This window comes from Penicillium waksmanii, assembly GCF_028829765.1.
Source record: "Penicillium waksmanii strain IBT 27052 chromosome Unknown utg000007l:1.0-4314555.0:1.0-4317578.0, whole genome shotgun sequence".
Classification (NCBI taxonomy): Eukaryota; Fungi; Ascomycota; class Eurotiomycetes; order Eurotiales; family Aspergillaceae; genus Penicillium; species Penicillium waksmanii.
In genome coordinates this window covers 4,019,796-4,039,255 of record NW_026643253.1, presented here as the reverse complement: position 1 = coordinate 4,039,255, position 19,460 = coordinate 4,019,796, and the positions used below count along the sequence as shown (strand labels likewise).

The window sequence follows — 19,460 nt, the reverse complement described above, 5'->3', positions numbered from 1 at the left end:
GGTGCGGCTGTTGAATCCGATTGGCTTATACTTCCTGAAGGTAAGTACCCACGGTATACATACAGCCTAGTATGGATGTATGTATGTATACCAACCAAGGCTAGACCAAGGCTAGACCACTTTAAGGTAACCTTCTGTGCCTGAGGAAGGTGCTACGGACTAACGGTATATACATCAACATTCACTACCACATACACCTCCACAGCTGTGCACTGTAAGGAAGGCACGACTGAAGGCACTTTTGATACCCCCGGAACTCCCCAGCGTGTTCCTGTCCTTCTCTCTGATTGGTTACAGCGACGGCTACACGATACTCTACCAGACTCACAGTCTATGCTACTGTATACCACACCACTACGTTGCATCAGTCTGTCTCTCTTCCCTTCTTCCTTCTCATCTCTCCATCTCCATCTCTTCCTTCTCATCTCCATCTCCCTCATCACTCTCATCACCATGGAGAACTCTCCCAGTGACTCCGTCATGAAGATGGACGATTCCAAGAGTCACCAACATCACGAAGATTGGGATCTCGAGCAGGCCCCCCCAGCGCCAATTCTCCGGTGTCTTCAACGTCTTCATCGCCGGTCTCGCCCTCGCCAGTGATGGCTACAATGCCCATTCCAGTATGATTCCCATCCAGGGCTACCGTCACCTCCACTAACCCTATGATCATCATTCCAGTTGGCTACATGATGCCTCTCTTCACCCTTCTGTGTGTCCATCTCTCTATCTCCATTCACCACCCCCACTCACCCTCTCCAGCTACAAAGACGGCATGTCCTCCACCATCAAATCCCGTCTCACCAACTCCTACTTGATCGGCGAGATCTTCGGCATGCTCTTCTTCGGTGTCTTGATTGATCGCCTCGGTCGTCGAACCGGCATTCTAGCCACCACCCTCTTCTTGGTTCTTGGTCTGGTCTTGGCCACCGCTTCTCACGGTTCCTCCCAGCTCGGGTATGATCCCAATCCTTCAAGTTAGCAGCAAGCACCAGACACCTCACTAATCCAACCCAGAATGTTCTGGATGATGATCGTGGCTCGAGGCATTGCGGGCTTTGGAGCCGGCGGCGAGTATCCAGTTTGTGGAACCAGTGCCACGGAGGCTGCAGATGAGACCCATGTCCTGCGCCACCGTCGGGGATTTCTCGTCGCTATCACTACTGACACGGCCTTGGACCTGGTCCGTATACCCCCATCCTTGCAATCACGTAGTGATCCCGCGACTAACACTAATCAGGGTGCCATTGTGGCCGGAATCGTCGCGGTCGTCGTTTTGGCCGCCTATAACCACCATAACTCCGAGGGCATCTGGCGCATTTGTTTCGGTTTGGGTTTCATCGTATGTTATGCCACCCGATTCTCCTCCCAGAGACCTTGTTTCACCCGAATCCTAACTATTCCAGCTTCCCATCGCGGTTTGCTTCTTCCGAATCCGTATGCTCAACTCCACCCAATATCGGAAACATGCCATCAAGTCCAACTACCCCTACATGCTGGTCATCCGCCGCTACTGGAAGCCCATGCTCGGAACAGGTGAGAGAGAATCCCCGATGCCTTGTTGCTAGACAATTGTGTTCACCCATTTTCTCTTAGCCCTCGCCTGGTTCTGCTACGACTTCGTCACCTACCCATTCTCCCTCTTTTCCTCGACCATCGTGCAGCAGTTCAACCCCAGCAACACCGCCATCCAGAATGTTGGATATGGAGTGAGTCCAGGAAGCGCCTGTTCGTACCATTATTTCTTTCTCTAACCCCGATGTCGGCAGACTGTCATCAACTGCTTCCAGCTCCCTGGTTGCTTTCTCGGCGGATACCTGATGGATCGCATTGGTCGCAAACAGACCATGACCCTGGGCTTTTTCCTCTGGGCTCTCTGGGGATTCATCATCGGGGGCGCTTTGCATCCCATTCAGAGTATCTTCCCACTCTTCGTAGTGATGTACGGTGTTTTCCAGGCCCTGGGTGAGATGGGACCCGGAGTTGCGACATTCCTATGTGGCTCGGAATCATTCCCTACCCCCTTTCGTGGCCATTTCCTGGGATTTGCGGCCGCGGTTGGAAAAGCCGGTGCATCCATCGGCACGGAAGTGTTCACTCCCATTCAGCACCGCTTCCACACGACACAGAAAGGTCAGCAGGCTGTATTTCTCATCGGATCTGCGTTCTGTATCGTCGGTGCCTTGATCACCTGGTTTCTCATCCCGGACATGTCTCGAGAACTTGAGACCGAGGATGCCCGTTTCAAGACATATCTGGAGGAGAATGGATACGATATCACTTCGTACGGAGAGGAAGAGTTAGTCGTCCAGCGGAAGTAGCGTTGGAGCTCACCCTTTCGAGGAATATCCCAAACCGGGGCCTCGCACCGCGTTAAGTGGATGGCAGAGAAGGAAAAGGAAAAGAGGGGGGGGGGATGATGATGGTTATCTGAATATCAAAAGTCTTAACAGCACATCGAAGGTTCGGAGGAAACATCTTTAATAATCTAGTCTTACGCTGTCTCGCAGATTCTCGAATTGACAACCTTCTTCTGCTCTGGCCACCCCAAGTAGAAACGGAGACTATCCGACTTTGACGCACGTCATTCCCAAGCTAAACTATCTCAGGATTAGTCAATTTTGATTTAGATCTGAATCTGAAACCTGCCCTTTTCGACATCTCGGCCGAGATCCTTATTCTTATCCGGCCTGCCTGCCCGGGCATATAGGAACCTCGGCCACAGCACGATCTATTGTACAAATCAAATAGAGCTAAGTCGCCATTTCTATATCAAACGACGCCCAGATTTGAATCTAACTGAGCTTAAATTAAGGTCCGCAACAGTGGCAATTTCTTATCGTCGCCCGCTTTCACGATGGGCCATACAAAGGGAGTATTGCGTGCTCCTCCGCATCGTCGATCAAATAACTTCAACTTAAGAAGTTGGAAATTGACTGCTTCATATTACTTTCAATATCTGAATAAATTCTTTTCGATTTGACCCCGGCGAGATCAAAATTCTGATCGGAGAATAAACAATGTTCTGCTGCAAGTACGAGTATTAGACTGGTGTGGACCCAATAGGCCAGACCAAAAAGCCAAGACATCGTGATGGCGACTAACCCTGACGTGCTTTTTACTTCCAACTGCTCGGCTCAAGCAAAATAAAATAAAAATCTCTTAATAATGTAGTCGGGGCCTCTTGTCACCTTTGATTTTAATTAAAAACATACACTATAGATCATGGGTCGCCTATCCCATCATTACAGGTCTTGCCTGTTTCAGATTATCATCGTAGGCTTGGTTGCCTTCTGTGAACCCGGAATCTGGACAGCCCTAAATAACCTCGGAGCTGGTGGAAATGCCAGTGTGAGTCGTCTTTTTAGGGTCTGCAACTGATATGGATCCCACTAACGACACCCTGTATAGCCATTTTTAAACAACGCCGCCAATGCCTTGACATACGGACTCATGTCAGTGGGCTGCTTTCTTGCTGGTGGTGTTACCAACAAGATTACCGCCAAATGGACATTGTTTATTGGTGCTGCGTTTTACACCCCTTATGCAGCCGGTTTGTATTGCAACAATCGTTATGGGAATCAGTGGTTTCTTCTGCTTGGAGCTGCTCTCTGCGGTATCGGGGCATCTCTGCTCTGGGCGAGTGAGGCCGCTATTGCGGTCGGATATCCGGAAGAGGAGAAGAGAGGAAGGTAAGAATGCATGCCGCCTTAGTTCTATCTCTTCGTTAGCTAATTATCGTGTTTAGATATGTCGGAATTTGGATGGGGATTCGGCAAATGGGTCCTTTGGTTGGCGGTGCCATCTCCCTTGCCATCAATGTCAATACTGCGCATACTGGCAAGGTCAGCTACAATACTTACCTTGGGCTTGTCGCCATTTCATCTCTTGGGGCTCCATTTGCTCTACTTCTATCCCAGCCACAAGATGTGGTCCGGAGTAATGGCACCAAAATTCCTTACATGAAGAAGACCAGCTTAGCCATCGAAGCCCGTGCTATTTGGAAGCAACTCAAGAACAAATATCTACTGCTACTCATTCCGGTATTTTTGGCCGGTCAGTTTGGCACAACTTACCAAGGGAACTACTTGACAAGTATGGAATATCCAATCCCCATTGAAGGAGAGAACTTCTCTAACAAAATATCAGCATACTTCACCGTTCGTTCCAGAGCGCTAGCTTCGTTCCTCACAGCTGTTGTTGGTGCGTTAGCCAATATAACCACGGGTCTTGTTCTTGATCTCAATTATTTCTCAAGAGGAGCCCGATCCAAAGCTGTTTACCTCATTGTCTTGGTCTTCGTCACAGCAGCTTGGGTATGGAACGCTATCACCGAAACGAAGCTTTCCCGTATGGCTGAACCACCCGCCTTCGACTTGGGCGATGGTCCATTCTTCAATTCCGCTTTCACCGTCTACATGTTTTTCAAATTCTTCTACGAGGTTCTACAGACATACATCTATTGGCTTATGGCCGAGGTAAAAGGCGCACAGGGCGATGGAGATATTGCGCGAACAACGGGGATTCTCCGATCGTGGGAATCGATCGGCAGCACTATTGCATACGCAGTTGGCGCAACACACTGGTCAAACTTGAACCAAATGATCCTCGGCTTTTCTCTATGGGGTCTCACCATTCCATTCACTCTCCTCGCAGTGTTTGGAAACTGGAATGTAGGTGGGGAAGTTGATGTGGGGAGCGTGGAGGGCCCAGAGGATGTGGAGGGACGAGCAGACACTAGCAGCGTTGAGACGGAGAGGGTTTTCGTTAGTCATGATAGTAAATGATAGAATAGAGCTAGACGGGGTGAAATATAACTATGATGTTCATACTAGGAGTCATTGACCATCAGTTACAAGTATGAGCAGGCGAATTAGGTAACCGCTTCTTGTAGGAGTGTAGAAGCCTCCTTACGTCGTCGCCCTTTCAGTAAAATAGACTCAACACATATATGTATATATTTGGGATCATCCACCAGATTCATCTGGGAATACTGCCAGTGCGGTGCTGTGTATTATTTACTACGCATCGTACGACTTTGCATGACCCCGCGTCATTTCCCCGCCCCCATCGGCTTTTTGCTAAACTAGTCGTAGATCTATACCCCATAAATCATAGCATCGGCATGAGGGGGAATTCAAAGCCAAGAAGACTGCTTTTGAACGTTTTGAATGCTACGGTTACTTTCACGGTGTAGCAGTACTGCTTTATTCAACCATCGTACAGCTGTGCTCTTGAGCCATAAAGCATTCCATTTAGGCTATTGTATTTGAATATAGCTATTATATCTAAATAAAAGCATCATCTTGCCCTCTTATAGAAAGCGATCAGCTTTTTGCACTTGATAATAAATTTGTGCCAAACTATTATACGGTGACCAATAATGAAGCTATCCGGAAAGGTCGCCCCGTCGATTCTATCTCTATGGATTTGCAATGCTATCTCTCTTTGCCATGCAAAGATAAGTCCTTATGCAACGTCCTCGGAGGCTTGGCCCCACGACCTCCAAGCCCGCAGCAATAGCTCGTTGATACGAACTACCTTCCTGGAGAATCTAGTTTCGAATTTGACGGTTCCTGAGCTTGGTATGTGATTGGATTCGATTTGAGCTGTAACCTGTAGTGACCACTAACCTATGCATTAGTTCTTCAATTGCATCTCATGTTTGCAGACAACATCATTGGCCCGCACTCAGACAACGGCCTATATGGTACTCTTAATACTAGTCTCCTATATTCAGGAAGCTCTTTGCTTATTTGCTCAATTCCACAGATAAAGCACTAGAGGCAGCACCGGGAGCACCGATCGGAATCATCCATGACTGGTATCCAACCAACAAGTCTCAATACAATAATCTCCAAAAGCTCAATTCCGAGAAATCCCGAGTCGATATTCCATTCATGCAAACCGGAGAATGTCTACATGGAGTAGGGTCGTTCAAACAGTCCATGTTTCCTCAGGCCATCGGAATGGCAGCAACTTTTGACACGGACCTTGTGTATAGAGTTGGCCGAGCTATTGCGACTGAAGCGCGATCGATTGGGATTCATGCTTGCTTTGCCCCCGTGCTCGATTTAGCTAAAGATCCTCGCTGGGGTCGCGTGCAAGGTAAGCAAGCCATTCTCTTCTCACTGTATTTTTTTCGCTTGATTGAATTGAATTTTAATTTGCTTTATTTATCAGAGGATTGGGGAGAAGATGTGGTTCTGACATCTCACATGGGTGTCGCCTTTTCAAGCGGGTTGTCCAAAAACGGTAGTTGGTCAGACCCCGATGCCGTGATACCGGTGATGAAGGTAAATAACATGGTCCGAATTGCCTGGTTGAAATCTGCTAATTTTCTATTTCACATATAGCATTTTGCAGCTCATGGGAGTCCGCAAGGGGGTCATAACGCTGCTCCATTCATGGGATACGGCACGCGTCAGGTTTTGCAAGAAATGCTTGTTCCATTCAAGGCAGCGGTGCAGCTTGGAGGCGTTAAAGGCGTGATGATGTGAGTTTTCTTCCTCTCTACGTCATCAAACCAGGCTTAATACAGACGAAGGGCTTACAATGAGTTCGATGACGTTCCTTCCTCCGTGAATCCTCTTCTATACGAGGCATTGGCAGATTGGGGATATGACGGTTCATTGATTGGCCTGTAAAAGTTTCTTGAATCCGGCTAATACCATTTATAGGCTATATCACTGCGGATGATACAGGTAAGCTGACATGCGAAAAATCTAGTTCATGTCAAAGGACGGAAATTTTATAACTCACATTATTCAGGGCTTTCTGAATTGTTGAATACGCACCTTGTTACTAGCTCCGTTGCAGATACGATTGCCCAATGGCATAACGCCGGTGGAATGGTTCAATTCTACGATTTTTCTCTTGAAGAATACATCAATGTTTGTCTCCAAACTATCATTCCATGGCTTGTTCTAATTTCTATCAATAGGCAACGACTTCTTTGGTCGCGAATGGAACTCTATCCATCGAAACACTGCGATCTTTGGCCAGTCGGGTTCTCGGTGTCAAGTATGACCTAGGGCTCTTTGAAGATCCCTACATCCCACAAAATATTGAGTCGGAGAACATTACTATATCTCACGCTCCTCTGACCCTTGAAGCTGCCCGTAAAAGCGTTGTGCTACTTGAAAACAAGAATTCCACACTACCTATAAGCCCCGACAAGCAAAAAATCAAAAATATTGCCTTGGTTGGACCTTTCGCAGATACATTCAACTATGGTGATTATTCCGGCCAATGGGGAGGATATCCAGTGCGAAATGCCAGTACAATCCGGCAGAGTCTCTCCGAACACCTTGCAGCCCACTTTCCGGAGACCGACCTAGTAACTAGCTGGGGGGGCAAATTCGTGGACTTTCAATGGACAGTACAATATTCCACCATATCTCCTATCTTCGAATGATACATCTGGGGGTCTGTTGGCGACGTATTATGCCGATACCGATTTTTTCGATGCAAAATTTCAAAAACTTGAGACCCCAAGCCTCGACTGGGGTCTTTACCCGCCAAATGGGCTACCATCGAATAATTTCAGCGTCATATGGGAGGGAATGGTCAATGTTCCTGTTGAATATGACACACAAGGTTGGCTCGGTGTGGCTCTCTATGCTAATACATCAGCAAGACTCTACATTGACGGAAAACTTCATGTCGACGTGAAGCCAACGTCAGCTGGAAACATTCTTTCTAACATACCCGGACTATCATATACTTCCGCCAACGGAACAATGGGCCCCCCCCAGGGTCTTCGCCTTTCTTGTTCAAAAAGTCTGCAATTCATAAGATCAGACTTGAGTACCAGGCATTGAACTATAATCAGAAATTTGAGAATCAAAATTCACTGAATGCCCAGGTGCTTTTATTCTGGAATCTTGTTGACAACATCGATCCAGTAAAGCAGGTAAGTCCTGTTGAAGAGATATACTATCTTCCAAGGGGCTTCAAATACTAAGTCCAAAAGGCCGTTCAAGTTGCCTCCGACTCAGACCTCGTCATATTGGCAGTTGGAGCTAACTGGAATAGCGATGGGGAATCTGGAGACCGGGCAACCTTGGAGCTTTCACCAAATCAAAGTCTGTGTCAATTCTTCGTATTTTCGAATCAAAAATTGAGAATGAGCTAACGTTCCCATTATTTTATTAGCCGAACTCGCAGATGCGATGTTTGCTTTGGGGAAACCAGTGGTTCTTGTCCTGCAAGGCGGTCGCCCGTTCGCAATTCCGGAGTATTACAACAAGTCAGCCGCCGTCTTGAATACTGTTAGTTCTCGAATGCTTTCGAATTACACGCGTGGATGAGTCGCTGATTATATCCAGTTTTTTCCTGGTCAAGCAGGTGGCCAAGCGATTTCAGACGCATTATTTGGCTTGGTTTCGCCTGGTGGTCGGGTCCCCATCAGTGTTCCATATAGTGTTGGCACATTGCCAGCGTTCTACAAGTATGTTTCGTCGCCCAGTTGACTCTGATCCGTGCTCACCCATGAAGCTACAAACCCTCTGTTCCTCGGGATTACGTGGACATTCCTTATAATTCAATCGTAAGTCATGTGTCACCAAAAATGGAAATCCGAGCCACAGAAAAGCTCCATGGCACTCATTTCGTACGTATCTTTAGTACCCGTTTGGTTATGGACTGTCATACACCAATTTTTCCACGTCCAAATTTCATGTTTCAGCAATCGGCAGAGATCCAGATATGTTTGAGTTCAGAGCTAGCTCGATTATAACATTTTCTGTCGACATCAAGAACACCGGCCCAGTAGCAGGTGATTATGTTCCCCAGGTCTACCTGCTTGGTCGCGTCGCCTCAATTGTGCGACCGGTCAAACAACTCGTCGCGTTTCATCGTGTCCATCTGCTTCCAGGTGAATCAACCACGGTTGACATGACTCTTGATGTTTCCCGGTATCTGGTGGTCCTTGATCGAGAATACAATTGGGTTGTGGAGCCAGGCGAATATACCTTCGCCTTGCTCGATAATGGAGGCAGCTCTGCAGATACATCGACAAATGTGACTCTCAGCTGCGTCCACTAATCTATATGAGACCATCATATCGCATTAATTTGTACGGTTCTAGCTGATTATGTGTAAATAATCTCCTCACGGAAATTAAGAAACTCACTCCTCTACTGAACAGAAGGCTGGGCTCTATTACATGTGGCTTTCACGGCTTGGTAGCCAGTTATGCATCACACTATTCAAAACAATAAATCCTCGAAGTGGAAGACTGAAGATCGGAAACCCTCACACTGCACCAATCTACTTGCCGAAAGAATTGAGAATAACAGTTGTTAAATTTCTAGATATTTCAGTGGAACATGATTGTTCTAGCAGCTAGTTAGCCCGATACAGACTAGTGCATTAGGCACAATGGGCTTTGAATCTTCGAAGATTTTTGAAAGATTGCGGGGCCGCTGGAGTTGGAGGTAGTTAGAGCTCAAGGGGACGCTGATTTTCAAGGTTCCAGAAGGACCATGTATAATTAGCAAATGTTTTAGAACCCCAGCCCTGGAGGGATTTAATTTCTCATCATTCTATTTGGTTTTTTATGATATGGAATTACTAACTATCAAAAGATAATATTAAGGTTTCTAGCTCGGAAATAGCTCTAATTTATAGCTCGTAAACCCTTGATGTAGTAACTATATTTGGTGATTCTTAGTAGTAGCGTACTACAAGTATTACTACCACCTAGTAGTTAGTTATTGAACAGGATCAAGAATTCCAAGGGTTGAATTTGAATATTGATAACATTGTACTCGAGGGTAAATTTTGTATCTGAAGAGAATAGAATAGAGTGTGTCCAAGTGAAAGGTGACGAAAATCGAGATGGCTTCAACATGATCACCGGAAAACGCGAAATGGCCTGCAGAAAACCCCAAAAGCTATGAAGCAACGTCCGGCTATTTTAAAGTGTGAATTAGCCGAGACCTCCCCCCCCCCTCCCCGAAGTCTGTGCATTAACCCCCACGGCACAATGTTGGAGCAAAAATGGAGAGAAGCCCCAAGTGGAGCTCGAGGTGCGAATTCGGACCGCCAATCTTGATTTCGCACGTTTTGGCACGGCATTGATGGGCTCGCGCACTACGAGTATTCAGTACAGAGTAATAAGAGCATATCTTGTTACCGAAAAATTCAACCTTTGACTTGCGATACCCCCCTCGCCTGCTCGAATGCTTCAGTTCATAGAATAAACCTTCCTGCTACGTGACCCGTCCGAGATAAACAGCAGCGGAGCACATTACACATAGAAACCGGCTAAACGTTCTCACATTGTGCCGCAAAAAATTAGTAATCGCATTCATCCAAGATGGGGGTGTAATTGTCAAAGTGGAGCTTGATACAGCCAAGCATTGCGCCTGATTGCTTGGTATCGGCACGCCGACCCCGCCGAACCTTTTGGTCCGGTGGCGACCCCGGTGAACCTCGGGGTTCAATAATTATGGAGAAGAGGTTTCCGATCGGCTAGGGCCCGGTTCTGCCTTTAAATCCCACGCGACTCCTGCTTTGCCGCGGAGAAACAAGGAGAGAGACACGCAGCAAAAGGAGAGAAATTATAATTTCTGGTTGTGAGTGCTGTCTTGTCCAACGCTCAACTTCCTACCTCGCCGGAGTCATGGCGTCACACGAGATCGAGCCTCAGATCGACCAAATTCAGGACACAGAGAAAAATTCAGAGTCCTTCCGCGAAACCTTCTCGTTGGTGTTGTCTGAAGAACAGGCCCTGGCAAAGGCGAGAAGCAGCCCGGACGATGCCCTCCCCATCATCGTGAGTTATGCCTTGGACGATCCCGACAACCCTCGTCACTGGCCGAAATTGAAGAAATGGTATATCACTTGTCTGGTCAGCATGCTTAATGTGTTCACGTATGTCCGATTCTTTTCTCCTTCTCCCCATTGAAGTGTCGGATCACTTGCTGACCACTGGATAACTAGAACCTGGTGTGCTGGAGGAATCTCATCGGGTGCCACGGGCATCCAAGAGGAATTTGGAGTTTCGTCCGAGATCACTACGCTTGGCCTATCGTTATACGTGCTCGGATATGCCATAGGTCCGGTTTTGCTTGCGCCACTCTCAGAATACTTCGGCCGACAGCCTGTCTACACCGTGTCATGGTTTCTTCTGTTTATTTTCCAGCTGCCACTCGCTTTGGCGCCGAATATCGGTACCATCCTAGTCTGCCGATTCATCGCTGGATGCGCTGGAGGTGCTCCGTTGACCAACACCGGTGGAAGTATTAGTGATCTCTGGGAACGCAATGAGAGTGGTGGCCCTATGGCTGTCTATGGCCTGAGCAGCACCTTTGGACCTCCAATGGCACTAGTCATTACTGGATATATCGGGTTGAATTGTGGGTGGAGAATGATCTTCTGGGTTCTCATGGCCATGACGGGTGGTGTTTGGATTTTGCTGGTCCTCACAGTTCCTGAAACACGACACACCACCATCCTTCAGAAGAAAGCCAAACGAGTGTGCAAGCAGATGCGCAAGGAGAATCTGCGCTCGGCTGAATCTACTACAGACCTCCATGCGAGCGACCGTAAGGGTCTACATGAGCTCTTTGCGATCACACTTACCCGCCCTTTCCGCTTCCTTTTCTCCGAGCCCATTACTGCATTCTCGGCCATATACAATGGTTTTCTGTACGGTCTGGTCTACCTTTTCAACGAGGCCATTCCTTTGGTTTTCGGTGCCCCCAAGGGTCATCCATTCAACACTGGCCAGCAAGGGCTGGCATTCTTGGGCATGGCCATTGGGCCTATCATTGCATTCTGCCTGTACCCCTTGCAGGAAAGGTACTATCTCCGACGTGTTGCCGAGAACCAGGGTAAGGGTGTTCCGGAAGCTCGAATGTGGATGGCTCGTGTTGGTGCCATTCTGATCCCCATCAGTCTTTTCTGGTTTGGATGGACGAGCTATCGCACCGTGCATTGGATCGTGCCCATCATCGCATCCTCGTTTTTCGGTGCGGGTATCTATATTGTCATCTTAAGTATCCTCAACTATGTCGTGGATAGCTATCAGACATACTCGGCTTCGGCCCTCGCAGGTGTGATTTTCGTTCGCAATGTGGTCGGTGCCGGATTCCCTCTGTTTGCCACTCAGATGTATGAGAAACTGGACTACGAATGGGCCTCCAGTTTGTTGGGATTCATTTCCATCTTGCTGGTTCCCATCCCATTTATATTTTTCTACAAGGGTGAAGCTATTCGACTGCGAAGCCCATGGGCCCGGGAGCACTTTGATCAGAATGAGGATAGCCCTCACTGATTGACATGATGCGAAAATCTTTGATTTCCAAGGTTCTTACTACATCCTGTACACATATCATCCAACTTAACAGTGCTAGATTTGAACTCAATAATTTGAACATGGAGTAAATATCACATTGAGTAAATATCAATTGAACGAAATAATCTTCAGATATTCTTGAGATATGTTGCATTCAATCTAGATTGTAGGTGTTCACCGGCTGTCATTCGAGGCTGGTCGGAATCTAGACTGTTAGCCCCGCCTCCGTAACCAACGATGAAGCTTTTATTGGGGTCCTTGTTTTGGCCTTCTCGGTGATTTTCCACAAGCTTGCTAGGAACTGGAACTAGCTCTGTGCTGCCAACGGGTTGACAGAAAAAGGCTATGCTGTAACGATCCCGCGGTCCCGATTCTGAACTCTCCGGCATCTCGCGAGGGAATACAACGCGGTGAACAGTTGATTTGAGCAACCCGTCAGTCCAGTAACTCAACATATCGCCGATGTTGACTAAAATTGGTGGAAATGGATATTCAACCAAGTCGCCGGGGTACACAGGGACCGGGGCCCATGTTTGGTCTGGCGTTAAGATCTCTAGGCCTGGTTGTCCAGGACACTGAAATAGTAGTGTAATGCTGCCGTAGTCAGAATGCGCACCGGCACGAATGTCCTTCTCCGGTATGAATGATGAAACATCAGACGGGTAGTAGAGAAGCCGAAGCGAGTTTCCCGTTGAACCTTTCGATGGATCATGGCGGCTAGTGAAAAAGTTCTCTGGTATCTTTTTGAGAGTTAAAAAAGTAAGCAAACTGGTCGTATCATTTCAGAATCTCGAAATTTACCTCGAGCCCTTGACTCAAGAGCTTTAGTATTTGAGCACATGTTTCATTGCATAATCGTGTAAAATCAGAAATCTCTTTCTCCCGTGAAAGGAGGCTTGGAGGTAAGGCTTGCTGAACTTTTCCGTCGTCCAATTCACCAATATTCAGAGCTCTGGGAGGATATTTAGACATAAAAATAATCAATACGTCAAAAGGAGTCTTACTCTTTGAAGTCTCCTCGCTAAGCAAGTTTTTAGTTGATCAATATGGTAAGCATAGCTTCTGGAACAGAATACCCACCTCGTGATTCTCCGGGTCTAGTGTTTCGACATGCATGCCAACCCATCCCTTGTTCTAATATGTCAATGACAATTATCAGCACGAATTCCCAGTATAGATCATAAGCGATTCGGCATTTACGGGCTAATTTTAGCGAGGGTGGCAAAATTCACAGCGTGGCCCTATCGCTTCGGGATACTAACATTTGATCCACGACGGTATGGCTCTTTTTCCGCCGAGGGTAGCTTGAAAAATTCGCTCGACTACGCATATTCATCATCAGCACCAAAACCTTTGATTTAAAGGACAACATGAGGGGACTTGGGGACGCAAAACCCATGACTTCAGTGGTTTACTTGTTGGGTATTGAAAAGGGCACTCCGGTCCAACGAACCATTTTAAACATTCTTTCGACGTCGCATTCTGTAAATTTTGACGTCCTGCTATCAATATAGAGGAATCCATATTCGATGGCAGCATTTAACAGCGCTTTGCCCGCAGCGGCAGTGTCTGGGTCCGAAAGATCAACCATAGGTAGTCTAATCGGGCTTGCCATGTTGGTGGCCATTGTTTTTATTTCCTCTGGGTTGCTGTTCATTCCCACCCGCAAGTTGTTCCACAAAGCTTCCTGATGCACTTAATCCTATATAGCCTTCTCGGCTCCTGTTGTTTGCGCAGAAAACGGACGACGGCGTCGACCGAGACGCTCGGCTCGATATTATCCAAGAGAGGACGGGAAGTGGTGAAAAAAAGAGAGGAATTTGGTCGACTAGTGAAGGTACCACATAATGAATGTGATTGATCATGTGCAAGTCTTGTATCACCTCAACTGCCAATGGAACTAGCTTCATTCGTAAGATGAGCGATTTACCCCACAGTGGCCTTAGATCATGATTTACAGAGACCCCTGTAACCATCGCATCTCATCTAGGTGGCACCTGTTGGACCTTCTAAGTCCGTAGCCTTAATTTCTACCCTTATCAATGGGTCTCGGTGGGCTCCGTACCAATGAAAACGCAGATCTGCCCCAGTCACCGGCCCCCCGCTCGGCCTCGGGCCAGAAATAGCGGAGACGCCGGCTGGACCAGGCCAAATCGGCATGGCTGGAAACTTAGAGACATGCAGACGACAAGCGAATATCGCAGTGTCCTGAAACAACCGAGGCGGTGCGGTGCGATTGATATGTGTGCCAGGCGTGGTCGATACCAATAGACGATCAAATTATTGAGTAATAAGCTTGTTTAGTCGAGATGAAGTTCATGCATGGTCGATTAATTGAGCCTTCTGTCAAATTAGTACCTCAACGCCACTACCTGGTGAAAGTGCTTGACGGGCGCATTCAGTTCCCACTTCAAACTGTGGATCGGCGACCCCCGTGGGGCAATCCACCTTCTACAGTGGAGAGATTACTGATAAAAGGTGTCATTCCTTAGTCTCGACTTGTGATGTTTTCGTCCGTTGCTGATGCTTGAAACCATGGACAGTACACTGAATCGCGATGTGGAAAAGCGTGCTGGCACAGCAGAGCCGCCGCTCTTCGATCATGAGTCAGGGGCCGTCCCTGCATCGAGCTTTGAGCACGGCAACTCTCTATACGCGAAGCTTCAAAGGTTGGGAGGCAAGATAAAGGTTGAACAGAGAGGCATTGAGAGGGTCCCGGAAGATGAGCGGACGGATAACTCCTACTGGAATATTGGATCAATGGTATTTCCATCCTAACTACCTTGTGAGGTATCTCTAATCCGTGCAAATCAACCTAGTGGCTCGCTGCAAACATGGTCGTCCCTTCATTCACCATTGGAGTGTTAGGTCAACCGTTGTTCAATCTAGGCTTCATTGATTCAGCTTTGATAATTATCTTCTTTAACTTTATTTCGGTGCTCACGGTCTGTTTCTTCTCTACTTTCGGTGCCGCCTTTGGGGTTACGACAAATGGTTTTGTCTCGGTTTTGGTTTGGATGGTGGGGTGTCAAGCTCAGTATGTCATTTGGTTCCAGGGTTTCAGTGACATGGAGAGGAGCTAATGTAGCGATCTAGTTGCCTTGTTCAATGTCCTAGCATGCCTCGGATGGGCCGCGGCAAATATTATTGTAGGAGCACAGCTTATCAATGCCGTGAATCCAGATGTTCCAGGATATGCTGGAATTCTGATCATCGCCTTTTGCACCCTTGCGGTTGTCTTTTTCGGCTACCAGGTTGTTCATGCATACGAATACTGGAGCTGGATCCCGACATTTATCGTTTTTCTTGTCGTGCTAGGCGTCTTCGCCCACTCTGGAGACTTTGTCAATATTCCAATGAGAAGTGGCAGTATAGAGCTGGGCGCGGTACTCTCCTATGGATCTACAGTATTCGGGTTTGGAACCGGCTATACCAGCTTCGCGGCCGATTATACAGTCTATCAGCCAAGTGATCGACCTCGACGAAAGGTCTTCCTCGCTACTTGGCTAGGTATTTTCCCAACACTGCTTTTCACGGAGCTGTTGGGTGCCGCCCTTGTGACCGCCATCACCTTGAATGGAGGTGATAATCCTTATAACGCAGGCTACCAAGACAATGGGGTAGGCGGCTTGTTAGGCGCCCTGCTCTTTCCTCGGGTGGGGGGATTTGGCAAATTTTGTGTCATAATTTTGGCCCTATCCATCGTCGCCAACAATTGTCCAAACATTTATTCGGTTTCTCTGACACTTATGGTCATGGGCCGCTGTACTCGCCACGTCCCTCGCTTTGTCTGGACCATAGTAGCAACGGCAATCTATATTGCGATTGCCATCCCCGGATACAGCCAATTCGAAGCTGTTCTGGAGAACTTCATGCATTTCATTGGATACTGGCTCGCAATCTATGAAGGCATTGCACTAACAGAACATTTTGTATTCCGGCGCGGATTTTCTGGTTACCAACCCGAGGACTATGACAATCGTGATAAGCTGCCACCAGGAATTGCCGCCCTTCTTGCATTCTGCTGTGGAGTCGTGGGAATGGTGACAGGGATGAGTCAATCATGGTATGTTGGGCCGATCGCAAAATCAGCTGGGTTGGCGCCAGCTGGGGGAGATGTCGGATTTGAGCTGGGGTTTGCTTTTGCTGCATCCTCGTATGCGATTTTAAGGTTTATCGAGAAGGGATTTTTCAAGCGATAGTTGACTGTATAGTAGGAATAGTTGAGCAAAATCCCATCGTTATCTCAAATTGATTCGAGTATCTCCGTGTCTGGAAGAACAGGAAGAACATGTATTTATATTTAACGCTAGCAAAGATCATTTGACCTGTTACTGAACTTCAATTGCAGCCCTGAGTAGTATTCTTGAGAACGACCAGGAAAAAATGATACTACAACTAGAAGCTCACCCCATCTTTACAAATGGCCTTCTTTTTTTCATTCCATTATTCTAATTCCATTATTCTGTTGGATTGACTTTATACTTCAAAAGTCTTTTTATCTATATCATACATCGGTGAGCAAGCCAGCTTGCTCTTTCCCCGTAGCCATGGGCCATAAACCTTGAATATGACTGGAATCGGTATCATAATAACAGCAATACACCCTAGCAGTGTGCCGGCCCATTGAACGCCAAGATTCTCCATCATTTGACGAGAGAATAATGGAAACGTACAGCCGATAGCAGAGCGCATAATGGTATTCGCCGCAATTGTAGATGCGGCCCTAAAGGTTTATCAGCAAGCTTTTTCAGATATTTATTAACTCCGGAGGACATACAGAGCGGGATAGCAATCAACAATATAGTTGAAGCATTGTAAAAATATTAGAAAGATTCCTGCACCTGTGAAAACTCCAGACGCCACAGGCGCTATCCAATGAATAGAGGAGGTATATCCGGTCCAACCGAACCTATTATAATTAGCTATCAGGTTCAGCTTCAGAAATATCAGATAGAAACTTGACTTACCAAAACATGCCGATGGCAAATACCACTGCTCCAAGGATAGCAGGCGGGAGGCGCCATTCAGGGACGGGCTTGTCGCCGTTTGAAGAGAGCTTGGATGCATAAGAGCGTTGGAGAAAGAGCATAAGAACACCTCCAAGGAGCTCACCGATAATGAGTCCTACAAATGCCAGTCCACCTACCCCCATGCTCATGTGATAAACTCCTTCGAATACCACTGGATAAGCCCCGAGTAGAGCATATATCAAGCCGTAGATAAAAGAGATATATAAGGATATCAGAAAAAGAATGGGCTCCGTGACCAACATGACAATTGGTCGCGTAAAGTTTGTGCAGATGAGTGCGATAAAATCTACCTCGACCTCATCTTGCTTGGCGTGAATGCCCCAATTCCGAGTTTGTCGGCGCAGGGTGGCTGCTTTCTGGACCAAGATGACCGGGGGGTAAGTCTCGTCAAGGCATAGAAGAGCTAATATAAACCCTAGAAATACCATTATAGCCGAGATGTACATGATCCAGCGCCATCCCAAGGTGCTCATTTCAATAAATCCACCGATGAATGGCGCCGCAAAGGGTCCAATAAAAACAGCCATGCAGAAGACCGACATTACCATTCCTCGCTGGGCATTATTGAACAAGTCTGCAAAGACAGCCGGAACAACCGAAATGGGACTTGCAGCAAATAGTCCCGCAAAGAACCGACATATCATGATAGTCTGCAGATCCTTCGCAGTAGCACATGCCACTGTGAAGATCCCACACCCAAGGATCCCTACCGAGAGCGGTCCACGTCTCCCAATAAGCTCCGATCCTGGCGCCCAGATGGTTGGACCAGCTGCAAATCCGAGAACATAAAGTGCAACGCCAAGTGATCCCACTTCCTTGCTTGTTTGAAATTCTTGAACAACTCCGGGGATGGCGGCTGAGAAGACGGCACTGGTAAAAGAGCAAGCGAATGTACTGTAACAGAGGATGGCAACAAGAGAAATTCTATTGATATATTAGAACGACGTAACGAAAGTAAAACTTCAATCTTCAAGCGTACCTTTTGAGCGAAGGCCAGTTATAAGGGTGTAACGGATCGTCTGTACCATCAAATTCCACCACGTATGCTTCAGAGTCTGGAAGAAGAGGTGGATGCTCCTTTCCGGCTCCCATGGCGAGCCATTTTTCTCGTGGGGTAAGACCCCTTACAGAACCAACGGTTGTCTTTTGCTGCAATCGATATGTGTTGATACGGGTAAGTTCGAGCTCGTCCAGGTGTCCAATCGTGTCGTTCGAACTCTCGCTTTCGGAATCATTGTCGTAATTTATATTCGTTTCAAGTTGATTATCATGATATTTTGTCTCCAGGTCCGACATTTTGAAGTCAAATGACCATAATCAAAATTTGAGAGATCGCGAAGAGATGAGGGTTTGAATGTTAACTCGAAACAATACGGGAGTACAGCCAGATGATATGTTTCTCTGAAAGGCACATGTGGAGCGAATTTTCTTCATTCTTGCACTGGCGAGGTCTGGTAAACCCGCAATTGCCATCACAAATGGATCCTGATTCTATCAAATCAAGCCCAATCTAGACAGGAAAGACCGTGAGAAGATCCATACTTTTCCGCTGTGGCTGATATAGGACTACGGGGTCCACTTTCTGGCTCCACATTCACCAGAATTTGCCAATCCAAGTCTCACCAGCCACTGGAAGCTCCTCGGTTATGGTCGGAGGTGTGGCTAGAATACTGTGACCGTGGGCAGCCGATCGTAGCCGTTATCTCTCAGGTTTCAGGCAAAATGCGTGATAAGATCCAATATAATGTGTTGAAAAGGAAAAATCTGATCGCTAGGGGTGCCATGAAATCCACATATCGTCATTCACCACCCCAATTGGCCCGGCTCATCCCGCTCGGTCACAAGAAACCGAAGACATGCTTTTGGCGTCGGCACAGGAGTTTGTCATATCAAGTCGGGCCGTGAAATATGTGATCAATCCCGACATTGAGTGAGGTGGCCCATTTATTAAGTGTTACTAGTAGGATAGACGATATTTTGAAGCAGATCGTACGGCCAAATAGCAAGACGTCGCGCGCCATTTTTCCATGTATTCTGTGCGTAGCGTGTAGGAGGGCATGCATCAAAAAAAAAGAAAGAAAGAAAAACAAAAACAAAAGGGGAAGCCATTCAGACTGGTA

At 47.2% G+C, this 19,460-nt stretch overlaps 7 protein-coding genes across 7 annotated transcripts; 5 read left to right on the top strand and 2 right to left on the bottom strand.

The window, feature by feature from the left end:
- Window positions 1-453: 453 nt before the first annotated feature.
- Window positions 454-2,321, top strand: N7481_008359 (uncharacterized protein; the record flags this gene model as incomplete). The annotated part of the gene is made up of 7 exons (XM_057267578.1): window positions 454-599; window positions 682-957; window positions 1,018-1,183; window positions 1,241-1,342; window positions 1,407-1,536; window positions 1,597-1,709; window positions 1,770-2,321. 7 exons carry the CDS (start codon window positions 454-456, stop codon window positions 2,319-2,321), a joined length of 1,485 nt encoding a protein of 494 aa, XP_057121779.1.
- A 901-nt stretch (window positions 2,322-3,222) lies between these two features.
- On the top strand, window positions 3,223-4,787 carry N7481_008358 (Major facilitator superfamily domain general substrate transporter; the record flags this gene model as incomplete). The annotated part of the gene is made up of 3 exons (XM_057267577.1): window positions 3,223-3,351; window positions 3,412-3,692; window positions 3,749-4,787. Coding segments are annotated over 3 exons (1,449 nt in total), but the record flags the coding sequence as incomplete, so codon positions are not given.
- Window positions 4,788-5,383: 596 nt separating this feature from the next.
- Window positions 5,384-9,048, top strand: N7481_008357 (beta-glucosidase; the record flags this gene model as incomplete). Its single annotated transcript, XM_057267576.1, has 16 exons — window positions 5,384-5,585; window positions 5,645-5,710; window positions 5,773-6,108; window positions 6,184-6,296; window positions 6,357-6,496; window positions 6,548-6,627; window positions 6,681-6,704; window positions 6,772-6,893; window positions 6,944-7,339; window positions 7,383-7,681; window positions 7,804-7,915; window positions 7,976-8,087; window positions 8,158-8,273; window positions 8,331-8,452; window positions 8,500-8,551; window positions 8,629-9,048. The coding sequence occupies 16 exons, from the start codon at window positions 5,384-5,386 to the stop codon at window positions 9,046-9,048; spliced, it is 2,712 nt and encodes a 903-aa protein (XP_057121777.1).
- A 1,582-nt stretch (window positions 9,049-10,630) lies between these two features.
- N7481_008356 (MFS transporter) lies at window positions 10,631-12,286 on the top strand (the record flags this gene model as incomplete). Its single annotated transcript, XM_057267575.1, has 2 exons — window positions 10,631-10,881; window positions 10,951-12,286. The coding sequence occupies 2 exons, from the start codon at window positions 10,631-10,633 to the stop codon at window positions 12,284-12,286; spliced, it is 1,587 nt and encodes a 528-aa protein (XP_057121776.1).
- Window positions 12,287-12,435: 149 nt separating this feature from the next.
- N7481_008355 (uncharacterized protein) lies at window positions 12,436-13,934 on the bottom strand (the record flags this gene model as incomplete). The annotated part of the gene is made up of 6 exons (XM_057267574.1): window positions 12,436-13,047; window positions 13,109-13,259; window positions 13,312-13,328; window positions 13,388-13,441; window positions 13,570-13,629; window positions 13,761-13,934. The coding sequence occupies 6 exons, from the start codon at window positions 13,932-13,934 to the stop codon at window positions 12,436-12,438; spliced, it is 1,068 nt and encodes a 355-aa protein (XP_057121775.1).
- Window positions 13,935-14,842: 908 nt separating this feature from the next.
- N7481_008354 (uncharacterized protein) lies at window positions 14,843-16,509 on the top strand (the record flags this gene model as incomplete). Its single annotated transcript, XM_057267573.1, has 3 exons — window positions 14,843-15,070; window positions 15,127-15,344; window positions 15,396-16,509. The coding sequence occupies 3 exons, from the start codon at window positions 14,843-14,845 to the stop codon at window positions 16,507-16,509; spliced, it is 1,560 nt and encodes a 519-aa protein (XP_057121774.1).
- A 277-nt stretch (window positions 16,510-16,786) lies between these two features.
- Window positions 16,787-18,636, bottom strand: N7481_008353 (MFS transporter; the record flags this gene model as incomplete). Its single annotated transcript, XM_057267572.1, has 4 exons — window positions 16,787-17,033; window positions 17,088-17,219; window positions 17,278-18,264; window positions 18,320-18,636. 4 exons carry the CDS (start codon window positions 18,634-18,636, stop codon window positions 16,787-16,789), a joined length of 1,683 nt encoding a protein of 560 aa, XP_057121773.1.
- Window positions 18,637-19,460: the final 824 nt, after the last annotated feature.